The 21,629-nt window shown below is 54.4% G+C and overlaps 6 protein-coding genes across 6 annotated transcripts; 4 read left to right on the top strand and 2 right to left on the bottom strand.

The window, feature by feature from the left end:
* Window positions 1–306: 306 nt before the first annotated feature.
* On the top strand, window positions 307–885 carry M406DRAFT_321828 (uncharacterized protein; the record flags this gene model as incomplete). Its single annotated transcript, XM_040919559.1, has 1 exon — window positions 307–885. A coding segment is annotated over one exon (579 nt), but the record flags the coding sequence as incomplete, so codon positions are not given.
* Window positions 886–1,654: 769 nt separating this feature from the next.
* On the top strand, window positions 1,655–3,089 carry M406DRAFT_229616 (uncharacterized protein; the record flags this gene model as incomplete). The annotated part of the gene is made up of 3 exons (XM_040915812.1): window positions 1,655–1,703; window positions 1,813–2,337; window positions 2,452–3,089. Coding segments are annotated over 3 exons (1,212 nt in total), but the record flags the coding sequence as incomplete, so codon positions are not given.
* A 317-nt stretch (window positions 3,090–3,406) lies between these two features.
* M406DRAFT_90614 (uncharacterized protein) lies at window positions 3,407–7,216 on the bottom strand. Its single transcript, XM_040926184.1, has 3 exons — window positions 7,014–7,216; window positions 5,716–6,925; window positions 3,407–5,604 (listed from the first exon to the last, which is right to left on the bottom strand). Exons 1-3 carry the CDS (start codon window positions 7,079–7,081, stop codon window positions 4,468–4,470), a joined length of 2,415 nt encoding a protein of 804 aa, XP_040778995.1. The 5' UTR covers window positions 7,082–7,216; the 3' UTR covers window positions 3,407–4,467.
* Window positions 7,217–8,032: 816 nt separating this feature from the next.
* On the top strand, window positions 8,033–8,985 carry M406DRAFT_289344 (uncharacterized protein; the record flags this gene model as incomplete). The annotated part of the gene is made up of 1 exon (XM_040918848.1): window positions 8,033–8,985. One exon carries the CDS (start codon window positions 8,033–8,035, stop codon window positions 8,879–8,881), a length of 849 nt encoding a protein of 282 aa, XP_040778994.1. The 3' UTR covers window positions 8,882–8,985.
* A 5,452-nt stretch (window positions 8,986–14,437) lies between these two features.
* M406DRAFT_338683 (uncharacterized protein) lies at window positions 14,438–16,211 on the top strand (the record flags this gene model as incomplete). Its single annotated transcript, XM_040921372.1, has 3 exons — window positions 14,438–14,772; window positions 14,885–15,935; window positions 15,975–16,211. The coding sequence occupies 3 exons, from the start codon at window positions 14,438–14,440 to the stop codon at window positions 16,209–16,211; spliced, it is 1,623 nt and encodes a 540-aa protein (XP_040778993.1).
* An 853-nt stretch (window positions 16,212–17,064) lies between these two features.
* On the bottom strand, window positions 17,065–18,517 carry M406DRAFT_355813 (RPB5 subunit of DNA-directed RNA polymerase). Its single transcript, XM_040923265.1, has 3 exons — window positions 18,296–18,517; window positions 18,071–18,153; window positions 17,065–17,928 (listed from the first exon to the last, which is right to left on the bottom strand). The coding sequence occupies exons 1-3, from the start codon at window positions 18,392–18,394 to the stop codon at window positions 17,403–17,405; spliced, it is 708 nt and encodes a 235-aa protein (XP_040778992.1). The 5' UTR covers window positions 18,395–18,517; the 3' UTR covers window positions 17,065–17,402.
* Between the last annotated feature and the right edge of the window lie 3,112 nt (window positions 18,518–21,629).

Raw genomic sequence — 21,629 nt, 5'->3', positions numbered from 1 at the left:
CAGCAGCTCGCCCTGGGCATCCGCTTCTTCGACCTGCGGCTCCGGCGCCACGACGACGACAACAAGCTGTACTGCTACCACGGCGGCATGCCCATCGGCCTGCCCAAGGGCCTGTCCTTTGACGACGTCATGGAGCAGGTGTTTGACTTTATCGGCCCCAGGAAGGACAGGCGCGCCACAGAGACGGTCCTGGTCTCCATCAACAACGACGACAAGTCCGAGGAGCAAAAGACCAGGCCGCAGATCTTTTACAACGCCGTCAGGGAGGCCATCGAGAGCACGCCCGCCTACGACGACGGCACCGAGAAGTGGTACTCTGCGCCCGTCACGGCCAGGCTCAGCGAGACCAGGGGCAAGGCTGTGCTCCTGCGCCGGTACTATGGCGACCCCGAGGTTGCGCCCACCGAGAGGATGGGCCTCGACCTGGAGGAGTGGCTCGACGACAACCCCGACTTCACCATCGAGACCCCCACCGGCGTCAAGGTCCACCTGCAGGACAAGTGGAAATACGCCACGCGCTGCGAGCTGGACGATCTCGTGGCCTCCAAGCAGACCTTTGTGCAGAAGATGATGGCCAAGGCCGACGGCACCGGCACTGGCCCAGACGCTGACGACCCAGACCAGACGTGGTATATCAATTTCTGCTCGGCGGTTGGTGATCCGGTCGAGCACGGCGAGGTCGCAGAGGCCAAGTGGATCGCCGTCGGTGCCCACAGCGACATGCACTTCTTTGGCAAATGGGTCGAGGGCATGAATGTCAGGACCAGAGACTATCTGCGCAGTCTAGGAAATGGGAAAAAGAGGTTGGGCGTGGTGAACCTGGACTATCCAGAGTTGCCTGAGGATAGTGATCTTGTCGCCAGGCTGATCGAGACCAACTTCTAGAGCTACTGAGGTTACTGGCCCCCTCGCACATACTGGTTAGGCACATATGTCGATACTTTTACATGAGAGTCTTGTCTGGACGAGGATGATGATGATGACAGCGTTGATGACGATCTTGATTTATTTTGCGTTGATCTTCATGAGATATAGTACAAGATGAAATAAATACCCACAAACACAATCGCGACGGCAGTTCTTGAGAGAATAAAATAAAAAGGAGGAGTAAACATCCTAGATTGGCAGCTTCGACGTGACTCTTGTGATATGAACCTGATGATGGGAGAGTCCGAATGCAGAGAAATAACAACGACTAGGACCGAGATCGGCAGCGATAAAAGGCGTAGTGCCGACGAAGTTCGGGCGCGAGGGCAAAAGGGCGCATGGCATGCGGGGATCTTTCAGTCACCACTGAGGTCATCATCTATTTGTTGTCGTGTGGCAAGCAATGTCACTCACTTTAATAGATAAAATTCTGAAACTACTTTTCTGAGTTGAGGATCTTCAGGTTCATTCAACATACTTACTGGAATTATATTCAAACATGTCGTCAGTCGAGACTATCGCTTTACATGAGCGACCGCCAGCTGCTGCTGACCTTGGCGAGCATCAACTTCAGCCCGAGACATCTTCTTCTTCATCATTATCACGAGAATCTTCACCTAGAGAAGAACCAGACCAGGACGACCAGCAGCAGCAGCAGCAACAACAACAACAACAACAACAACAACAACAACAGCAGCAGCAGAGGCAAAATGGTCTCAAGATGAAAAAGACCTGTGTCCTCATCGGCAATGGCATATTACAGCTGCCAATATGGGGTATGCAAGATTCAACATCCTATCTATTCTCTCTCATCTGCTCTCACAATCATTCTTGCATTTCAATTCCATAACAATACTTACTTACACACTTCTCCCACAACCCCAGGCTTCGCCATGAGCTACGGCGTGTTCCAGGAATACTTCTCCTCCAACTGGACACTCGAGGGCAGCCAGGACCTCACAGGCATCATCGGCACCACCTTCAACGGCGTCATCTACCTCTCCATGCCCTTCCTCTTCGCCGCCTTCACCAGGCGCTGGGCCAGGTGGCGCCAGGCCGCCGCCCTCTGCGGCGCCGTCCTCATGTGCCTCAGCTTCGTCCTGTCCTCCTTCAGCACCGCCGTCTGGCACCTCATCGCCACCCAGGCCGTCCTCGCCCCCCTCGGCTGCGCCCTCGTCTACAGCCCCACCACATTGTCCCTGGGCGAGTGGTTCGGCACCGGCCGCCGTGCCTTTGCCTACGGCGTCGTCTTCTCGTGCAAGAACATTGTCGGCTCCGCCTGCCCTTTTATCCTGCGCGCCCTGCTCGACGCCTACGACTTCCGCACCGCCCTGCGCGTCTGGACCGCCATCGTCGCCGCCACCAGCATCCCCGCCATCGCCCTCGTCCCTGCCCATCCCTCCAGCCTTGGTGTTGATGATGAGGACGGCGAGGACAGCGAAGGCACGCCGCCCTCCTCCTCGCCGCAGATGACGACGACGACGACGACGACGACAACAACAACAAGAACAACAACAACAACAGCGAGGAGGTCCCGCAGGATCCCCTGGCACTTCCTCCGCCACAGGACCATCTACATCTACGCCGCCGCCATCACGCTCCAGAGCGCCGGCTACGGCATCCCGCAGACCTACCTCAACACCTACGCCCACGACGTGGCCCGCCTAAGCCAGACCTCCGCCACCCTACTCCTCACCCTCTTCAACATCCCCGGCATCGTAGCCAGCTCCTTCTTCGGCTACCTCAGCGACCACAACACCACCAACAGGCGCCGCCGCCGCCTCCGCCTCGCCGCCCTGTCCACCCCGACCGTCGTCTCCATCCCCGCCCTCGGCTCCGCCCTCGCCGCCTTCTTGTTCTGGGGCCTCACCTCCCAGGGCAGCATGGCCCTCCTGGTCCTGTTCTCCATCACCTTCGGCTTCTTCGCCGGCGGCTACAGCTCCACCTGGGGCGGCGTGCTGAACCAGATGGAGCGCGAGGCCGCCGACCGCAACGAGGCCGTCGATATGGGTGTCATCTACGGCCTGCTCAACGGCGCCAGGGGCGTCGGCTATGTCAGCGGCGGGCTGGCCGGCATCCCGCTGCTCAAGGCTGGCGCTGGCAGCAGCAGCAGCAGCAGCAGCAGCAGCAGCAGTCTGGGCAGCTTTGGCTATGGGACCTCGTATGGGCCGCTGATCATCTTCACCGGCGTCTCGTCCGTCATGGGAGGCTGGGCGCTCCTGTGGAGGTGGAACAAGTTGCTACGGTTTCTATAAAGCCGCTGCTTGGTAAAGGGCTTCTCAGGAAATATGACAAGGCCTTGGTTAGCATGATGAGGTGGGGGATTGAATGGGGAAGTTGGTGAATTGGGTCTGGTGGAATATGTCAGTCTAGATCTTGTGGAGGAAGAACCAGCAACACAATGGGAAACTTACACACAAAAGGCATCAATAGACCCCTCTGTGAATAAAATCACAACATAGCAATGGAGCCTTACTTTATCAGAAAAAATAATTGAATCCCTTTATTGAAACTCCTTATGCACAATTCCAGTATCGGTATGTGTGTCTTCCTGCTTCGACACCAAGCTGGACCAGTAAAGACACAATTCACCCCAAACCTTTTGATTTGTAACCTGCCCAGTCCCATTTTGAAATGTCACCACCAAATATGCCTTTACCCAACCGAGGAAAAGCTTGTAGCATGCCTGCACAGCAGCTATTCAACAATCTCCATCACCCTCTTCCATTGCCGAGGAGCTGTTGTGCAAAGTTCTTAACTCCCTTAAATCCCACGTTGCCCAGCATCCCTACCTTTATCAGATTGGTAGCGTTAGTAACCTTCCTCCTGTTTGAGTACGGTTGAGGCCATGTCAACATCACTGGTCTTGGCTGTCACTTCAAGGACTCGCACTTCCTAGCTTCCTCAGGCCCAATCGCAAGGACCATCAAAATACAGCCCAGCATCCTCGGGGCTGATTTGGGACCTTTCTATAGAGAGGCGCTCATTCCTGGTGTTCTGACCATTCGGAAGTGGATTCGTGCTATTCTGCTGTGGCTGCACGCTATTCTGGTCTGAACGCGTAGTATTCTGAACAGGCTGCACGTTATTCTGTAATGGTATGCCTTCCTGCGCTGGACGTACATCGTTCTCCGGTAAGAGCGTGGCATTTGGAGATGGATGATTTGTGCTATTCTGATGTGGTAGCATGCCGTTCTGAAGGGGTTGTGTGCCATTCTGAGATGGTTGTGTGCCATTCTGAACAGGCTGCGTGGCATTCTGGACGGGTAGCGTGCCATTCTGAAGGGGCACGCGTTGAAGGGGAGTTGTGCCGCTCTGAGGGGTTATCGTGCCATTTGGAAGGGGTTGCGTGCCGTTCTGCGGAAGCGGGGCCATGTCGTCTTGACGGGACATGCCATTTTGAAGGGGCAGTGTGCCGTTCTGAGGTGATCGTGTGTTGTTTCGAGAGGGCAGGATACCATTCGGAAGGGGTCGCGTGCCATTCTGTACTGGGGGCGTGGCATACTGAGACTGCGGCGTGGGAGGAGGAGTGGCAGCAACCTAGGCCGCTCCAGCTTCTTCTTCCTGGACATCTTCTGCAGGTGCGACATCGCCGTCGCCCTCGCCAGCATCACCCATCTCAGCGTCAGCATCGGCTGCGATACCCGTCTCCGCATCGGCCGCCACATCGGGGTTCGCATCTACTGTAGCATCGCCACCGACATCGCCGCCCTGAGCATCTCGCTCGTCAACACCATTCTGTGTCTTGTTGTTGTTGGGCTTCTGATTTTTCAACATGGTGTTTACGAGAGGCGTGGTATCGTTGTACACGCGCAGCAACATTGCGCTGCGGTCCTCCTTGGGCAGCATGAGATTCAGGGAGTGGAAGCTCTTCCAGAGAGGGAGTGCCATCCTCTCCGTGAAGTCGGGGTCCGTACCATCGGGTTCGACTCGCAGCACCAGACAGCCGAGACCGACCTCGCACACGCGCTCGCCGATCTCGTCGAGCTTCTTCCATGCATCGTTGTTGATGCGGGGGAACATCTCGACGAGAAGTTTGTGGAGGGTCTCCTTGTTGCGGAGGACAACGACGCGCTCTTGGCCAACGTAGCCCTGGAGGATGGGCAGGCCCTCGCTTTGGATGCGCCAGCGACAGACCTCTGCAGAGGGTGCGTCTTGCTTCATGAACATCTTGACTCCGCCGTGGACGAACTTGACGAAGCGTCCCTCATTGGATGACAAGACGTCTCGGACCAGTGCGCTGGTGTAGTAAATCGCCTTGGAGGGCTCACCTGCCGCATTGCGGACCATGAAACGGTCCGACGGGAACCGTGGCGAGATCTTGTAGAATGTCTGTATGTTCTGGATGACCTCGTTGTCGGAGGCGAGATACTTAAAAGGCTCCTCGAAGGGCAGCTTGTTCTGTTTCTTGGCAGCTTTGTCGCCATAGCCATCAGACGTACTCTGATTGTTTGGCTGACTGGTTGCGTCGGTCGGTTTCTCTGGATCTTGCTCGCCTGTCTTGGAGTCTCCATTGGCTTCCGCAGTGACTTCCGCAGTGGTCTCTGCTGCGGTCTCGGTTGCAGTCTCTGTGTGCTGTCGCTTCGACGAAGACTCCTCACCCTCGCTCTCGTGGGTCCGCTTGAGAGGGTTGTTCTGCTCGCCGGATGCCTGGTCTTCAGGAGTTTTCTGGTCCGTCTCTCCAGCAGTCAGAACTACCTCTTCGGCATCGACAGCCGCCTCCTCGGCCTTTGGTGTATTCTCCAGGGAGTTCTCGGTCTTCTGGGACACTTGTCCAGGCCGCACCACACCAGCACTCTCAGGCTTAGCCTTGAACTCTTTCTTCTTGTGTAGCGCAACGATGAAGAAGCCGCCGGTGTCCTGCTGGTGTGCATAGATGCGGATGCATCGCTCGAGCGGGACCTCAGGTCTGCCCTCTTCCTGTGCACGAGGGAACATGGTTGGTGTCAGCTTTCCGGGGATCACCTTCTCCCTGCTCTCGGCCGTCCACGCCTCGACCTCGCCCCAGTTGTTCCAGATGCGGCCTTGCTTGTCCATGACCTTCCATGTCTTCAAGCCAGGCTTTCGCTGCAGGCCAGGAAGCTCGTTGCTGCAGTCCAAGATTTCGACATTGTCAAGGCCACAGCGCTCAACGGCCGCGGCGATGACGGATTCGTTCTCGATGGGGTTCATGCTGCAGGTGGAGTAGACGACACGACCACCAGGCTTGAGCATCTGTAGGGCGCGAACGAGAATCCTGATCTGTGTTTGGTGAAGACCCAGAGCGTTGCCTGGCAGCCAATCCTTCCACCCGTTGACGTTTTTACGCAGTGTTCCATCGCCTGAGCAGGGAACGTCGGCTAAGATACGGTCGAACTTGAGGTAGTTTTGCTTCTTGGAGTCGCCCGAGGGTAGTTTAAGCGAGGGGAACAAGGTGGCGTCGTGGTTGGTGACGATCATGTTCGGAGAGGACAGACGCTTCAGCTGGTGGATAAGCAGGTGACTGCGCTTGTAGTCCATGTCGTTTGCGATCAGCATGCCGGTAGCGCGGCCGTCGTCGCCAGGGTCCACCTCCATGTCGACCTCGTCCGAGCCTGGAAATACGGGCTCCTCACGTCCATCATCGGCCGCATGCCCCTCTAGCGCCTTGAATATACGACCCTCCTCGCCCGAGTGGATCATCTCGAGGAGCTGTGCAGCCTTACTGCCGGGCGCGGCGCAGAGGTCGAGAACGACATGGCCAGGCTTGACGTCGAGGAGCAGGGGCGGGATCATGCTCACCACCTCCTGGCGGCTGATGTTTCCAACGCTGGTCTCGGACACGAGGAACTTCTGGAACTTGGCAAACGGAGGGTACCGGCGGACGACATTTTTGGGGGTGGTCATCCACCAGGCGAGGTTGTCGGGGTACCAAGGAACGGGGATGGGAGGGGTGACAGGGTTGCCATCGTAGTTCTCGAGCTGGGTAATCTCAGGGATATAACGCTGCTCGAGGAGGCGCTTGACGGTGAGGGCATGGCTGCGGGTGGTATGTGAGCCTTGCGCAGGTTTGATGGGAAGAGGAGAGAGTCAAGGAAGAAGAGGATGCAGCGACGCGCAGGACTCACCCCTTGGAGCCACAGAATCTGAAGCTGTTTGGCAGCTCTCGACGAAGAGCCTCCCAGAAGGAATTCATCTCATCCTCTGGAAAGTCAAACAGCTGGTTGTAGTAGCTCTCGAGCTTCTCGTTGTTCTTCTTAATCTCGGATCGGTAGCGGTTGTCACGTCGGCCACCACCGCCGCCGCCTCCTCCACCACCACCTCTCTTGCCACCACGATGCTGCGAAAAGCAAACATAACAAGTCAATTACCAGCAAGCGTCAAATGTGCAGTGAACAACATACCTTGTTTTTACCCATCTTGGGGGTAATTGACTCCTTGTGTGATTGGACGTCACAAGAGAAGGAGGAGCTTGTTGTTGTGGTGCAGGAGCGACGTTTGGAAAGTTGGAGACATGTTTTCAGAGAAGAAAATCCCAAAAAAAATGCAGCAAGGGTGTTAAGTGGGGCTTCTGGCGATAAGATAGTGTGGGGGAGGGGCAGAGCAGTATGGTTGTACCTCTGTACCCTCAGCACCTCAATACCCTCACCCCACCTTGCCTCCATTCCCCACACCTTGAGCTCAGCATAGCATCACATCATTACGCAAGCTCCTCAGGAGGATGAGGAACAATTCTACAGGGTAGAATCAAAGGGTGTTTTCTTTTTTCCAGAGAGGAACCTCTTGATTGATAACAAAAGAGTGATTACACTCAGTTTATTTGGTTCCAGTCAAGACTTCCCCAAGTCTGCAATTGTTTGTCTTTTCCATATCCTCGACAGGGCAAACGTCACTTCATGAATCATCAACCACATCCGTCAAGGACCCAGCCTAAGACCTCCCTAGAGCCTCACAACGTCACCTCTACATCCACACCTTTCCATTCCATGTATGTGCTCCCGTACTCATCGTCATGTCACAGGGCGCGCTCCTCCCGGCTAAATTGCTTCCCAGCCAGCGCCTCCAAGCCATACTTAAGGCCCTCTCACCCCTCCGACAGACCATGATCATCCCCTCCAGTGCAAAACAGCATATCCCCATCAGAACCATGGCCACAAACTCAGGATCCTCTTCTGCCGCCCCCTGGCGTGCCCAGTTCCTCTCAGACATCAAGCAGATGGAACAGCCCTCCTTCACATTCACCTCTCTCCACTCATCCTCCTCCTCCTCCGTGCCGCGCGCACGCACGTGCATCTACAGGGGCCTATGGGCCTCCCTCCCGCCCAACGACAAGAACAATGCCCCACGCAACCCAGACCTCTACGAGTCCGACATGCCCGTGCTCACCTCGGACGCGCGGATGGACAAGGTGCCCGAGATCTACTCCTCCGGCCCCAGCAGCGGCGGAGAACAAGACGACGTCAGCCACTCGGGCGGCGGTGGTCCCGTCGAGGCCATGTTCTGGGCCGTCCCGATGGGGACGCAGTGGCGCATCCGGGGCCGGGCGTGGGTCCTCTCTGCTTCTGACATCGCGTCTGACGGCGCAGGTGCCAGGGCGGTGCGGAGTGCACTACTGGCACGGATGAGGGGCCCAGGAGGAAAGGGAGAAGAAGCAGATTGGGACTGGGAGAGAGAGGTCGTTGGGCACTTTGGGAACCTGAGCCCTGGGATGAGGGGTAGCTTCAAGAATCCGAGCCCAGGGACGCCGAGGGCGAAAGAACCGGGTCCCGGCGAAGGGCTGGGCCAGAAGGTGGGCGATGAGCTTCTGGACGACGAGCTTGCGAGGAGGAACTTTAGGGTGGTGGTGATTGTGCCTGACGAGGTGGATCTCGTGAATCTCAAGGACCCGGCTGACCAAAGGAGGTGGTTGTATACATACGTCGGGTCTGGCGCTAAGGCGACGAAGCCTGGTGGGAAGGTCGAGGGGGAGTGGGAGGTCGTTGAATTGTGGCCTTGATAGTGAGTGAGGGTGAGAGAGGGGGGGGGGGGGACACTGGAATCGTGGGATGATCCTCAGCATACATAGACAGCTATGTACACATAATTGCAATGTTCTCAACGACGGCTTGGTATAAATTTACGCAAACCTTGGTCTGCCATCTTGACAGGTCATGCCCGACACGTTTCGCAAACAACGAAGTCCAATCGAAGCTCTCCATGTTTGTCAGAGCGAAAGCATATTGTACCCTCTCGTAGCAAGGACAAGCAGCCAAGGCCCAAACAGCCGCGATATCCAATATCATCGTTCTACTTAGGTAACGACCTTTGAATTTCAGTGCCAATGCTGCATCCTTTCGGAGGGAAATACAATCTGCGTACTGCCACAGGGCTCCAATTGATGTATGCACGCGCATACCTAGAAAATAAACAATGACCTACCCAAAAGGCTCCTTGTTCTATAAATCAAGTTTTTTGAATTTTCAGTGTCCGCTTGCAAGCAACCAAAGGCTCACAGTTAGATAAGATGACAACGCCAGTCAACTACCCTACTGCGTAGATCTGCCACGCGTCGCCAGTACATTGCAAGCCGGAATTCCAATACTCTTCGACGGTCTTTTCCCGTTGAACACTGTGTGTACAGCGAGATAAGGCGGTGACACTTTACTCGCAGGACAAGATGAAGATCCCAACAACGCTTTTCCGATACAAGCAGTTCAAACCCCGCTTGGGGGGTGTCAACTCCCCGGGGAAGGCGGAGGCGCTGCAGTGTGCGGCGGGTTTACATCGGCCTTGCTTCAAGCCAGACTCTACTGTCTTTCTCTCTCTCTCTCTCTCTCTCTCTCTCTCTCTCTCTCTCTCTCTCTCTCTCTCTCTCTCTCTCTCTGTCCTGACTTGACGATTACGTTCAGGACATGTATGCATCATTGCTCCCTTGGGATGAGCAAGTCCGAGATTCCGGCGCCACAATCAACGGTGTGGAATCCGTTTCCTCTTTGCGATAACGTGTTGGTCGGCAGTCAGCGACTCCACAATCCAGGCTGAAGGAATGCCTCAAGGGGCGGTCAGTGGACAAAGGATTTCCGGTATCAGACAAGGGCCTACATGAGGCCCTATCAGCAGGCACCGATTTGTACTGCAGAAGGTACATATTTTCGCTGACCGGCGGGCGCGAAGTCAGCAAGCGGAACATATGGAGAGATAATACGTGTGCGCCTTGGAGAGTGTGGTGTTCGTCATCTAATCATGGAAAACGCGCTGAGATTTGCTCCATGGTGGTCTTGGTTTGGCTTGAGGAGGTTGCAATGGGAACCCTCGCGACATCTCTCTGATTTGTTTCTCGGGAGCCGAGTGGTTGTGTGCGATAAACTACAAAAAGAAGGTTGTTGAGGCTCCATTTGTATACAGTTAGCACCACCACTACTACCCTGACGTGGTTGCTGCAATATTGTACCTATCTAATGCTGTACCGCTGAAACGCAAGGCAGAGAGAGAGAGAGAGAGAGAGAGAGTATGGGCATGCTGGGATGGGTGGATAGGAGGGTGGATGGATGGATGGATTCCCACGTGGTTAAAGAGCTGGGGTTCCTAAGGGAACAACTCCGCTTTATGACTTCATGCACCATGGGTTCGTTATTGAAGAAACAATAAGGACAGGGACCGACCTTCCATATTGATTCTGGAGCCGAGACTTGAGAACCGGTATGAATTCCTACGTTGGTCGACCGAGCAGCACACACAAGACACACTTACTGATAGTACAATAAAATACGCACATACGGCGACATGTGGTGGCTGTGGCGATCATGTGAGAGTGTTTAGATGTATCTTCGAAAGGGGAAAAGGGCTAAAGCATTAGGTCTCATCAGACTGGAGTTTGATTAGGGGGCGGGCACTTCTGGAGCTTCCAGAAATGTCGCCGATTCTAGCTTACACTGGGGGCTTAAGTCGTCAGCGCAGGCGTGCGCCACGAGACGGAGCAGACGGGCTGCAACGCCTATCATCATTGTCAGCGTTGCTATCATGAAAGAGAGACAGTAGGATGCAGGTTAGACAGCAGGCAACAGTAACACCGGGAATTGAGACTTCCGAGCCAAATGGTGGCGGACTATTACGAATCGTGATAATGACCCAAAGTAGTGGTGTTGACATTGAGCTGAACCTATTGACCCCATCGCCCCGCTGGTCTGGACCCTGAAGGCTCGAGTAAGTAGTCCTAGCATGATAAGCCAAGTTCAGTCAGTCCAGTCAGTCCCCCTTCAATCAATCGAACGGCGAAATGGGAAGGGAAAAAAAAGCGAAAAAGAGGTACACACAAATACACGGGCTAGCGGAGGTTGTGGCAACTGTCACTCACGGGCCCCAAATGAATGCCGCTGCTACGCTGTGAGAGTGGATCGCACGAAGTCTCGTCTAGCTTGATACGAAGTCAGCGTACGCACAAGTAGCGTGATGAAATAAGATAGGTTCTGGATGAATAGATGGATGGTATCCACCTAAGGTCTCGAAGAGAGTACTATGTACAGTCTAACATCTGATGATCCATCATCCAACAGACATGGTCGAGAGCAGCAGAGATAAGGCTGATACTATGTACTGTATTATGTACTGCAGCTGCAGCTGCAGAAACAGCTTAAGTTCTGGCGCTGAAGATTGCGCTGGGTTCATGCCTGGTCTCAGGGGACCACTTGCCGCACAACCCAAACTAGCTGGGAGAGCCTCACCATGCCACGCATGCCTCCCCCATATGGGTTGTACCATAGCACACTGCTGCTGCACGTACGTACTAAATTAATGCAGTGACGCCAACTACTGTAGTATGTCAGGGTTCAAAAAGAAACGGCACATGTTACGGGCTGCTCAGCCGGGTCGCTTGCTGAAATGGGACCTGCGCCCCGGTCGAGAGGGGCCACTGTTCTGGGGGAGGTCACGAGGACGGGGACAAGATGGCAGTTTGACACGTCAAAAGGTTGAGCGAGCAGGATTTCGAGGGAGAGCAGAGCAGGTGGAACCGAAAAGACAACATGACGCACATGTTGTGGCTGATCAATGATCTTCAGGGTGTGGATATGCGCATCTTGCGGTACAGTATGTAAATTATGGTACATATTGCAGGTGGTTTTCTTCCCTTTCTTTTCTCTTCGTATTAGGTGCCCTGTAATTGGGCGTAATCTTGTTTCATTTCAGAGAGAAACAGAGCTCGTGTGGGCAAGCTGATTTTCATTGGCATCGTCACTGCTGGGAAAATCAGAGACCCTTTCCGTCAGGTGGTCAGTGGATCCTCATGGGCGGTGCAGCGCGCGGTACATATGTCACCAGCGGCCCAGCGGTACCTTAGTACAAGGTGACAGCCAGGCCAGCTAGGGCACACATGCTGCAGGGTCACTCCAACTCGCCTCTCTCAGAGAGGGCGCGACCCACCTGGACCCGAGCGACCGGGACAAGACGAGGTACGATCTTCAGCACACTATAATCGAGGCTGAATATCACAGTACTTGCCATCACATTTTTCGACTACATACAGTAAGTAGTATGTGGACGCAATGTGGCGTGTACAGATGAACCCAAGCGCCAAGCAGTCAAAATTCAGTCAAGATTGAAACAGGACACATTCATGTTACAGTACATTGCCCAACCCACACAGTTTCTGTCGCAATTCGTCGTGCTCAAGGGTGTACTGTGGTAAGTGCAACCTACTGTGGTAGATAAACTATGCCCTTGTCTGTGTGTCCCGCTCGATGCCCCCCACGCCGCCCCTCGTGGTCAGTCAGCCAGCCTGCATGAGCATCCCATGCATGCATCTGTGCTACACACCACATGCATGAGCATAATCTCGGGACCGACCTCGACCTTCTGGGCATCAGCCCAAGCGTCTTTTTGTAGAATTGTGTACTACTACGGTAGGGGCCTTCTGAGGCTGGTCTGGTCTGATCAGGGCCCACGATAGGATCTGCTGGTAGGCAAGGGGCCCTTTCTTTTTTCGCTCATCTACAATCCCCTCTGCAGGTCGCTCCTTCACAGTATCACAGTATTGTTGTGTTATGTATTTAAAGTAGGTACCATGCATGCATGTATAGAGTGTTGGTATGGTGGTAGAAGAGACAGATCTACTCCCACCCCCACCTCGCCAGCAGGCAGTGCAGTCAGGGAAAGAGAACTGGAGAAGATGAATAGAGAACACAAGAAAACAATAGAAAAAAAACAAGCAGGAAAGCAAGAGAGAGAGAGAGAAAGACAGAGAGATGGAACGAGAATTTCCAGTGTCCCCCCAAGTGGGAGCCAAGATTGGCTCCTCCCCCAGTGACACCCTAGCCTTATGATCGACCGCCCACGCAGGCCATGGTCGTCATCTGAGGGGGGAGGGAATCCCTGGCCAAGACATATCAAGACACCGAGTCGGCCATTCTTTCTTATCCTGTTTGGCTTGGCCTTTTTGGCGCCCGAGTACGATTTCCTTGTGCCTATCTCTGCCAACGTCCACGCCACGCCACAAAACCATATCATACTTTATGTACTTACTTTGCAATTCCGCCTGGGCATACTATTATAGTATGAATATCCACTTATAACCTGTCCTTGGCTCCTCCTTCTCCTCTTTTTGAATTTCAGCTCGAGGCTCTGACACCCATACTTTCTCTCCTGGCCCTGTGTACTGTGATGAATAAGTACCTGACAAGGGACCTTTTATAAAAATTTTGTTGCACAACATCGTCGTTGTTGTCGTCGTCGTCATCGGCTTTTCGGAACAACAACAAACTTTGTGTCTCCTTCGGGCACATCCTTCGCCAATCCTCCTCCTCCGCCTCGTTGTGATACCTCAACTATTCACGGCAGAGCTGAGAAGGATAGCCACCCCCGCTGGATCCGGATCTCGCTTCCAGCACGGGATCTTCTCGGCCGTTGCTTCTTCTTTCAACGCGAGGCTGACTGAACTTCTCTCTCTTTTTTTTCTTCTTCATCTCCATTATTCGCCCTTACCTTACACGGCAACCACCAGTCGCGTGGATTTCGGTAGAAAGTGTTCCACTTCGGGTCGCCACTGATCCACTGGCTATTAACTGTGCAAATATATCTGATCTGCTGCACTCATGTTCCTGGAACTGTACAGAGTCCGACCAAGGCGATCACAGAACCCAAGGCAGATTTCATGCCACGATACACAAAGGGGCCCCTCATTCCCTCAGCAGTTTCCGAATCCAGAAGGATCAGTCAGAGAGAGGACCACAGCAACGTCATAACCTGAACGTCACAAGCAACAGCACAAGGCATCAAACGATCCATGATCACCACTGCCTTGTTCTCCCAAAAACCATTAAGCTACATCTCACCACCACCAATGTTACCACCATCCACATGCGACCTCAACTCCTCACTACTTTCATACCCGAATTTCGAAGACGGTAGCCATTATTCAAATCAATCGATCCATCAACGGAAAAGACATCTTGCCATCGGACCGAGCGTCGTCTTTTCCTCCCCGCTCGTCCCCTCTACGGAGGTTGACGGGCGTGGCCAACCTCATCATCCTCGAACAGGTCCCTCCCTGGTCTCGTAGGGGATCCTGACACCACCCAACATGACTCTCTATTCTGAGGCTCCAGACCAGCTGCCCTGGACCAGCGTTAAGCCGACCGTCCTGGTATGCTGGTGGGCCACCCTCTTTTCCACCATCATTATCCTCCTGAGGGTGACGGGCCGTTTTGTCCGCTCCGAGATGCTCTTCACCGAGGACAAGATGGCATTTTTCTGTTTGATACCCCTTTACGTGCGCATGGGCCTCGTGCACGCCATCCTCTTATACGGCACGAACAATGTCCAAGTTTCGGGCTTATTATTCTCGACAGACGAGTTATGGAGGAGGAAAATCGGTAGCGGGTTGGTCCTCGCCAGCCGGATCTTCTACGCCGCAACGTAAGTAGTCCTCATTCGTAGTGTCCGTGGCTAATTTAGTCCCAAGCGGAGAAGAAAAGAAGAAGAGGAAAAAGAAAAGAAAACTGACTGACGTGTCTTGCTATGATTCTAGTCTCTGGATGCTAAAGAACACTATTCTCGAATTTTTCAAGCGCCTCACGGGACTCACCTGGTCTAAGGCCTATCAGAGCAGCGTTGTCGCGATACGCTGCGTCCTAATCGCCACGTTTGTCGCCGTCTTGATCAGCGATCTAGCAGAGTGTCGGCCCTTCAGCCACTACTGGCAGGTCTTTCCTGACCCAGGCGGCCAGTGTCGGCAGGGCTACGCCAACCTATTCACCATCGGGGTGTGCAATGTCCTCACGGACCTGCTCCTCGTTGTGCTCCCGATCCCCATCATCCTCCAGAGTCAGATGGCCCTGACCCGCAAGATCCAGCTGATCCTCCTCTTCTCCATGTCTCTCCTCCCCGTCATCGTCACGCTGTATCGCCTGTCAAGGGTCATCGATGACCACGGCGGTCAGCAGCTGCGCTCGCTGCTCGCGTCCATCGAACTGCTCGTGGCCACGGGCGTCGCCAACGCGCTGGTGTTGGGGTCCTTTGTACGCGACAGGGGCGTCAAGAAGCGGCGGTTCAAGTACGGCTCCGTGGCAGACGAATCCGCCCACGGCACCGACAGCGACAACAGGTCTAGGCGCCCGACCGTCGCAGAGCGCGCCTGGGGCAGCGATGAGGATTTGTTTCGCGACATCGGCTTCGGCGTGCACTCGGACCTACGGGACATTGCGGACATCGAGGCCCTGCCCGCTAGGCCGATACTGCCGGCGAAACACTTCAACAATATGCGAGACTGGAACTTTCCTGAGCACGCAGCTGGGGACGACAGGACCAGGCACGGCAGCCTGCCGCTGTCAGATGCACCGAGCAGCAGCGGACCCAAAAAGGTGTCCTTCTTCGACGTTGGCGGGCTACTGGACGATGAGAGTTCCGGCAGCCCCAGCACCGTGCGGAGGCAGAGCACAATCTCTAGCAAGGGCCCGGCAACGACGACGCCACCCCCATCAGTCCTACCAGCAGGAGCGAGCGGCTTTAGGAGAGGATCGCAGGCGTTTCTGCAGGACCTGGGCGGGCTGCTGGGACCATTCAGGTCAAGCAGCCGAGATGTAGCGAGGAGGAGAGGGAAAGACAAGGAGGCCGATCAGTCTGGGGACTCGGCGACGGAGCTGAGAGAATTTTCGCCCGCCGTATCGCCTAAGACCGAGTTCCCTCCGCAATTATCGCCTGGAGCTGAGGAGGAGGAGGAGGAGGAGGAGGAGGCGCAGAAAGAGGACCACTACGGATCCAGCCAGCAACAGCAACAGCACAAGCAGCAGCCACCGCCCTATGAGGGCTATGGCAGGCCGAGCGAAGATGTTGGTGGCGTTGTAAGCCCCTCTTAGAGGCCAAAACAAGACTTCTTTGTTTTTTGTCTTTTTTTCTCTCTTGATGCTCGGTCTTGTTACTATACCCGGGGCAGTGGACCAGCCATTTGTTTCGTCGTTTTCCTTTCTTTTCATTAGATATTTAAGCGGCGGCGCAATGTTTTGACGGAGGAGAGGAGACATGATACCCCCAATTTACTCTTTAGTTTATCAGAGATGCAAGAGAGAAATATAAAGATAGAATCAAGATCATTCGAGCATATGAAAACGATCGATGGAGTAAGATCAAGTGACGTTGAAGGTTTCATCGTCTCTCTCTTCAAATGTCTCGGCTGTCGCAAAAAAATCATTGCAAGCGCGCAAGGTCTTACGTATCTTGCAGAGGGGAAGAAAATCAGGCCTTTGAAACATCGTGACACAACTTGGCTTGGACATCCATCCAGAGAGCAAATATTTACATGGTCGTAAATGCCTTGAGACTGCGCTTTGTGTTTGTGGTCCCAGTGAAATTTGTGAATTTCCTACTTGTTCCGTCGTCTTTGTTTTGGGGTCGTTTTAGATATGTCCTGTATATTCTTGATGAATGGCTTGATAGGGAACATATCGCAAGACACCCTTGGAGGGGGTCCTTGTCAAGAAAATCTCCTCGGTTCTTCTGTTGAATGGTGGTCTGGAGGAGTGTTTGTACTGCCAGCTGCGGATAACTTGATACCCGGATTTGTAGCAAGACAAACCAAGCCAGTCTGCTGCGAAAGGTCTGCAGGAAGTCCCGAGAATGATGGACCTATCCATCTTCTGCATGTACATTGTCAAAATGGAGTTCCGTAGTTCACAGAGGGACGAGCCACGTGGGATGGTTACAAAACCTTGTGGTATCATTTGAATCTTCAATTTGCTCGGTCTTTCTTTAAGGCGGACCATTCTCCGTGACCGAAAACTCCCTCAACGCCATTAGATGCCGGAAGTTTTTTTTTGCCCCCTTCCGCGTCGTAAACGCCTGGCCCAGGCCGTCAATGAAACGGCCAAAGACATGACCTCGAAAACACTTCTGCTTCCCTTTGACCAAAGCCCCCCCCCCCTTTTTCCTCTCAATCTGCATCAGCAACAGCAGCAACGGCAGCCACGCCATCAAATAGGTGCCTTATGTATAGTCAGAGCCCTCTCCCTTGAACCTAGCCTCAATATACCCCGTCTCCAGCTTCTCAAAATTTAGACACAGAGTCTGTAGCTGGCGTACCGACCAGCCGTCTCGCTGGACCGGATGATCTTGACCACCTGTCCCCTCTTCAATCCGTAATATCTCGCGATGGGGTCCTTCATCAGGATTCTGGGTAGCTGCGTCTCCTTCAGGCGGTACCTCTTGAGCAGGGCGATCTTCTCCTCGCGGCTCAGCACGACGTGGGTAGGGACCAGGTCGTGGTGCGTGATGTTCACCAGCAGGTCCTCGAGCAGGAAGCACTCGAGGGTGGTGAGGGCACTGGTGGCGTTGATGCCCTTGCGCGCCTGGGGCGACAGCGTGCCCATCGTGACCATGATGCCGGCCTTGAAGTTGTTGGTCGCCACGTACGTCGCGAATTTCTTAATCTCCTTGACGCCGAGGCTGTTCTCCGACAAGAACTCGACGTAGATGGTGCCGCACTCGGGCTCGGGGTTGGGATTGGCGGCAGTTGGGGGGTTGGTGTGCTTCTTCACCATCTGTTCGGAAGGGCGGGCGGAAAATTGTAGCTTGGAGCGGCTGGACGGAAGGGAAACTTGAGGTTAGTATCATGTGTCTATCTCTCTCTCTCTCTCTCTCTCTCTCTCTGTGTGTGTGTGTGTGTGTCTCGTCTCTATGCTGCAAGGACATGGAACGGAGTAGTAGGTACGCTAAAACTTACTTGACGCTGCCGTCATGGTTGGTGTACTCGTCTCGGAACCTGTCGAGAGGGATGTTCACCTCCTCATCGGTAAGCTCATATCCCTATTTGATGCGATCGCGTTAGCGAAAACTCTTGTCGCACGATCCCACCTGCAACCTTATCCAGAAGAGATCTAGCATGCAGAGAATGCCTTGGGTCCAGGTTGCGTAAGAAGGTGGGCGGAATAGGATAGTTGTCGCATACTCGGTCCTGGCACATCTGATGCACAGTCTTCCATGCCCGCCAGAAACGGATAGCCTCTTTGAGGTTGGCCTCGCGGGTGGCAGCTGCTGCATCATCCATCTTGGGTGACTTGAAGGATATGCCCTGGGATAGGAGAGGATGTGTGTGTGTTTACGTTGTGAGAGGGAAGAGAGACGGCGAGACGTGGTTGTCCTGCCACAAGGTGAGGATCAAGGTCGCGTGGTGGAAGGTCAAAAGTGCTGGATGAGTTGAAAGAAGCTGAGAGCATCTAGTCGAAAATTAATTCAGCGGCTTTGCCGGCGGCAACCCTAGGATGTGCAATGTTGCAGGCTATGCTAGGCTGGGCTAACCGACAGCACATTGGTGACCAGCACCGGTGCCACTGTCCCGTGCAAACTCGCTTAGCCACACCCTGACTGGCCACGAACCATACGGTGCCACGCTATCTAACAAATGGCAGGGCCAAACACTCGACCACCTGCAGCAGCAAGCCAGGTTTTAGCGCATCAGGGTCTCTAAACCGGGGTTCAACTAGGACCGGCCTGGCCCAACAAGCCCCACACACTTGGGCGGACAGGGCCAGTTTGTCCATTGCAGAAAAAAAGTTCGAGGGTCACCTAAATGTTTGGGGATGTACAGCTCCGGCTCATGGTTTGTCAATTCCTCCTACTTAATACAATACCATCTCCACCTCCACTTTGTTTGACTCGAAACCTTTGACGCCTTTCTCTCACTTCATCGTGCCACCCTGGTATAGAGACTGATCGCCTGTTGATCCCCTCCTCCTGTATTTTCCCCATACAGGACCTGGTTACCTGCTTTGTTTCCTCTCGGTTTTTTCTATAAGGTCAATTCATTCGTTCAGACATGGCTGAAGACGCTGCTGCCCCGGCTGCTGCCACCAAGCCTCAGAAGCCTGATGAGGCTGCCTTCAAGGAGAAGGCCGCCAAGCTCGAGAAAGAGCACACTCAGGTCAAGACTCAACTTGTATGCTGGACCCTTTTTCCTGCCTCCTTTCCCCCTTCTTTGCGTCTTCCCAGCTGCTACGTGGCCTGTCGTAGTGGACGGGCTCACGCCCCCCGCCCGTTTTTCCTTCTCCTATTTACACATGGTCTGAGGAGCTTCAACACTCACCATGAATTCAATTTGTAGGACGCCATCAAGCAAAAGATTGAGCTCGCCAACCCGGGCAAGAACCCCGAAAATCCCACCCAGAAGCGACGCCAGGAGCTCATCGCCCAGCTGAGCGAGATCCGGAAGAAGCAGGGTGATGGCAAGAACTCCCGCACTGCGGCACAGGAACAGGTCAAGCGCCTGGACGAGCAGATCAAGGAGCGCAAGAAGGAGCTCAAGACGCTGCAGGATACCGTAGGGTTCAAGGACGAGGCCGCCCTGGACAACAGGATCAAGGAGCTCGATGCCCAGGTCGCATCCGGCCGACTGACACTGCTCGAGGAGAAGAAGACCGTCGAGCAGATCGGAAAGCTGAGGCGCTCGCGCAAGCAGTTCCCGGTCCTCCAGGAGAAGCAGAAGGCCGTCGATGAGCTCGTCGCCAAGGTTCAGGAGACCAAGGGGAAGTCTAACAACCCCGAGGCCAAGGCCCTCTCCGAACAGTACAACACGATCCAGGCCGAGCTCGATTCCATCAAGGCCGAGCAGGATGTTGCCTACAAGGAGCTTAGCGGACTCCGCGATGAGCGCACCAAGCTGCAGGCTCAGCAGCGGGAGAAGTGGGACGAGATGAAGAAATTCAAGGACGACTACCACACGTCCCGGAAGGCCTTCAACAACTGGGAGCGCGACCAGAAGCAGAAGGCATGGGAGCGTAACAGAGCCGAGCGCGAGCGCCAGGAGAAGGAGCGCAAGAAGGAGCGCGCCCAGAAGATGCTTGCCGAGGCGAGCGACGCTGCCTACTTGGATGAGATCCGCCGCGCAAACAGTCTGCTGCACTTCTTCGACCCCTCCTTTGTCGCCGAGGAGAAGGCTCCCCTCCAGGCTAGCAGCGGCCTCGAGGCCCAGGCCGACCGCAAGGTTGACGACTCCGGTATCAAGGGCACCAAGATCGTCAGCAAGAAGGATCTCGATGACGACTACCTGCCGGCTGTCAAGAAGGGGAAGAAGGGCAAGAAGAAGAACGCCGCCAAGACCGCGTCGACCTTCAACTGCCCCCCCTCTGTTGTTGAGGATTGTGCATTCATGAACATTGACCCGCCCATGAGCGCCGATGAGGTTCCTGCCGTCATCGAGAAGGTCAAGGCTAAGCTGGACCACTGGAAATCCGACCAGTCTGCCCAGACCCAGCGGGTAAGTCCTTCGGTCGCTGCGCCTATTGTTGATACACACGCCTTACTGACTATCTTCCGCAGAACATTGACAAGGCCAAGAAAGAGATCGAGAAGCTCGAAGCTGAGGAGGCCAAGGAGAAGGACGGCAAGAAGTCTACTTCTGGCTCTGCCACGCCCGATGCAGAGGCCACTGCTACGACTGAGAACGGTGATAAGGCCGTCGAGGATGTTACCAAGGATGTTGCCGAGGCTAGTCTCGATGACAAGAAGGACGGTGAGGCCGTCGCTGCCGCATAAAGCAATCTTGTACACTTTGGCGATGCAAAGCATTGGAAAAGGGGAGAAGGCAAACAATCATGGGGTTTGACCAAGTTTGCGATCCTGGGAACGGGAGAAGACTGCTGCATGGCAAACTCTTTTTTTCTTGGAATGACTTCCTACGCCGTCACGTCTCTTCAGTTCTAGAATCTATGCAAAAGAAAGTGAGTGGGCTGACTTGCATACTGGGCCATGAAAAAGAATTCAATGGGATCAACAATTAGATTTTCTCGTGTGTAGAGTCGTCAGTTTTGATGTCTCGTGGTTTCAATGAAAATGTCTCGGATGGTTCCTGATCAAACTGTAGAGCAGGCCGCTGCTGAGACGGGACAGCCCGTTGCTCTCTACCAAACCCTGCTCATGGTAGGCAAACAGAGGCAACCACCCCCCCCCTTGTGAGGGGGCCCTCCCCACGGCTGCGGCACGCACGGCACTTGTACCGTTCCGTGACAGTGCAACAACTGGTTCAGGGACCCGTGGACGACAAGGCTGGCTGGCTAGGCCTCTCGTGGTTTGATGTGAGTGCTTGTTGCAGATGGCCGCCTGTAGAAAGAAGTAGAGATTCGCTGATTTGGAAAAAGGCTTGAGCAACCTAGTCAGTGGTAAACCTACTTGGAGCTCGAGGCCAGAGGTCCAGGGCTGATTCTGCTGGAAACCAGCAATGTTTGGTTGTTGGTTGGTGTATATATATATACATATACTTATACATTCATTTCTGCAGCAAAGATTGG

This window comes from Cryphonectria parasitica (genome assembly GCF_011745365.1).
Source record: "Cryphonectria parasitica EP155 unplaced genomic scaffold M406scaffold_3, whole genome shotgun sequence".
In the NCBI taxonomy this organism is placed as follows: Eukaryota; Fungi; Ascomycota; class Sordariomycetes; order Diaporthales; family Cryphonectriaceae; genus Cryphonectria; species Cryphonectria parasitica.
The sequence above is the reverse complement of the archived record's forward strand: the minus strand, read 5'-3'. Positions and strand labels throughout refer to the sequence as shown.

What these genes read in the sequence shown, in the direction of transcription:
- M406DRAFT_90614 (XM_040926184.1), bottom strand. Translation starts at nt 7,081, where the DNA reads ATGAATTCCTTCTGGGAGGCTCTTCGTCGAGAGCTGCCAAACAGCTTC. An exon ending in AGATTCTGTGGCTCCAAGGG is followed by an intron (nt 6,926 to 7,013) that starts GTGAGTCCTGCG and finishes TACCACCCGCAG; the next exon opens with CCATGCCCTCACCGTCAAGC. An exon ending in CTAAGCCTGAGAGTGCTGGT is followed by an intron (nt 5,605 to 5,715) that starts GTGGTGCGGCCT and finishes ACTGCTGGAGAG; the next exon opens with ACGGACCAGAAAACTCCTGA.
- M406DRAFT_355813 (XM_040923265.1), bottom strand. Translation starts at nt 18,394, where the DNA reads ATGGATGATGCAGCAGCTGCCACCCGCGAGGCCAACCTCAAAGAGGCT. An exon ending in ATCAGATGTGCCAGGACCGA is followed by an intron (nt 18,154 to 18,295) that starts GTATGCGACAAC and finishes CGCATCAAATAG; the next exon opens with GGATATGAGCTTACCGATGA. An exon ending in AACCATGACGGCAGCGTCAA is followed by an intron (nt 17,929 to 18,070) that starts GTAAGTTTTAGC and finishes CCTTCCGTCCAG; the next exon opens with CCGCTCCAAGCTACAATTTT.